General features: G+C 40.7%; 1 protein-coding gene across 4 annotated transcripts in view; it reads right to left on the bottom strand.

Moving 5' to 3' along the window:
• Positions 1-2,160, bottom strand: part of enox2 (ecto-NOX disulfide-thiol exchanger 2) — a gene marked incomplete in the record, with an annotated part of 191,191 nt that overhangs the window by 26,261 nt on the left and 162,770 nt on the right. For all 4 annotated transcript variants that reach the window (XM_014003713.1, XM_014003739.1, XM_014003722.1 and 1 more), the window contains 1 exon segment: positions 301-407. In XM_014003713.1, the coding sequence (XP_013859167.1) occupies positions 301-407 (107 nt within the window).

The following is a 2,160-nucleotide window of genomic DNA, read 5'->3' as shown; positions in this document are numbered from 1 at the left end:
GGCGAGGGGAGGGGAGGGGGCAGACATTTGGACTTTTGTGTCTGACTGCAGTAAGCAGTCACCTGTTCTGTAGCATTGCTTGACTAAAATTACGATTACTTGGCTGTTATGCGTCACTCTGACTGTAAATTAAAATAATGCATCAGCTCATTTTAACGGAATAATGCCATACTTAACGACAAAGCTACTGGCAAACAGCAATAAATAGATTTACACTGACACACATGTGGAACAAAATGGCAGAATGTCTATTTAACCATAATTTCTGAGGACAACAGAATGAAACCGAAGTGTACCAACCTCTGCTTGTTTGCGCCACATGTCCAGGTTCTTGCGCTGAGCTTTGGAGAAATGGTCCCATGCCTTTTGTTTGGAAGCGGCTTGGAATACAGACACAATCTGTTCAACTGTGGCGGGATGCAGGGAAGGACCAGAGACCATCCAGAGACAGAGACAGAGAAAGACAGAGGGCGGTTGGGAGGGAGCAGAGGAGTGAGAAAGTGGAGTCAACTAGGGGTACGAACTGTGTGTGTGTTAAGTGTGTGTATGTGTCTTACGTACCGGTTGATGCCACCGCATCATCTTATGGAAAATTAAATAGTTCCCAAGTTTCAAAGTGTCAACAAATCCTACATTCATCAAACAAACTTTTATTTTGTCAAACAAGGTACTTTCATGCAGAACAATGTCTTGTTGCTTCTAAAAACCACACACCAGCTGACTGTTCTCAGCCACAGTGACAGCTGAGCACCGCAGCTGCTGAATGATCCACCACAGGCTCGAACATAACAAATTATAAAGTTTAGGGACTTGGATGGTCTTGCTATCTAACTATTTTAATGAACATCACATTATTTTATTGTGCAACATTTCAGTCTAACTTCTAAGGCTTTATAAGTTTTATAAATGACATACAGCTATTGTACAATGGAACACAACGAACTAAAACTGAGCAGGAGCKGTTTATTGTAATGTACTATACTTCAATATGCTGCTATGTCAAATTGGAGCTTTCATATTTACCAGAGAMATATCATGCTTTTAAATCCTTTTTCACATTTAAATCATTCAGTTGGGGTCTATATAAAGTGGAACTGCAACRCTTGGTCTGAATTCTTATTGTAACTCCACAAGCCCCTCTTTCACCCCTTTTTCTGAGGTGCATCTCAGATCAACTCGTTTTGACTCTGTGTCTTTAAATCCAAACGAGGTGCTTCACACCCTGCCCAACTTCAGCTTCCAGACCGGTCCATTCTAGTTTGATAGAGGGGTTTACAACTATATAGCGGCGCAGAAGCTTTGTATTTGCAAATGAACTAAAAGGTGGGAACAGGAGAAGACTCCTCCATCCAGCCTTACATGTTGGAGCCAGAGGAGAATAAAGACAAAGAAATTGTAGTTGGTAAGTCCAGACCTTATTTAAAAATTTCAATGCAAATACTCTGACATAATAGTGCAGCACTGGGAGAGACTAAATTCAAATTTTCTGCACTCCTAGAAACTTCAAGTACACAACAAAACGTATTTAGAGGCTAAAAAAGTGGATTTTGTATGATACGTCCCCTTTAAGGAAAGCTAGGCATATATCAGTGATTTGGCTCAGTGCTCCTTTTCATAAGTTGAATGTATCAGATTTGCTCAGCAGAGGCCGGCGTGCCAAAAATAACTTTCTGAGTCTGCTGATGTTGACCGCTGCGCAGCCTCACTGCAGAAGTGGGCTCTTAAGAACCTTACCCAAGGACGTCTCCTTCCTGCAGTAATACAGTGTTCCTGATTGCTTATCCCTGTGCAGGCGACTCTGTCCTCTTTTAAGAGGACAAAAGCATGCTTCAAGCATTGCTACTAAAACCTTCAGAGCAGCTGTAACTACAAAGTCAGTTACCATGTAGAGACTTAAGCTTGGACTCAGCTGACTGAGCTTCTTTTGGTCAAAGTGTCTGATTAGGACAAGGCGTGACAGAAAGTTTCATCTTTCAGAGCTGCAGTTACCTTGTTGTGGAAATTCATGGAGACATTTATAAGTAATGTAAGAATTGTTGCTCAAGGAGTTAAACCTTTGTTTTTCTTTTTTTTGTTTTGTAATCTGAAGATTGTTTTTGATTGAATTTATTTTTGAGAAAAAGGGGCAGATATAATAAGATTTTTTCTTCTTCTGCTACC

Source organism: Austrofundulus limnaeus, unplaced genomic scaffold, assembly GCF_001266775.1.
Source record: "Austrofundulus limnaeus strain Quisiro unplaced genomic scaffold, Austrofundulus_limnaeus-1.0 Scaffold1, whole genome shotgun sequence".
In the NCBI taxonomy this organism is placed as follows: Eukaryota; Metazoa; Chordata; class Actinopteri; order Cyprinodontiformes; family Rivulidae; genus Austrofundulus; species Austrofundulus limnaeus.
This window is presented reverse-complemented; position numbering and strand designations above follow the sequence as displayed.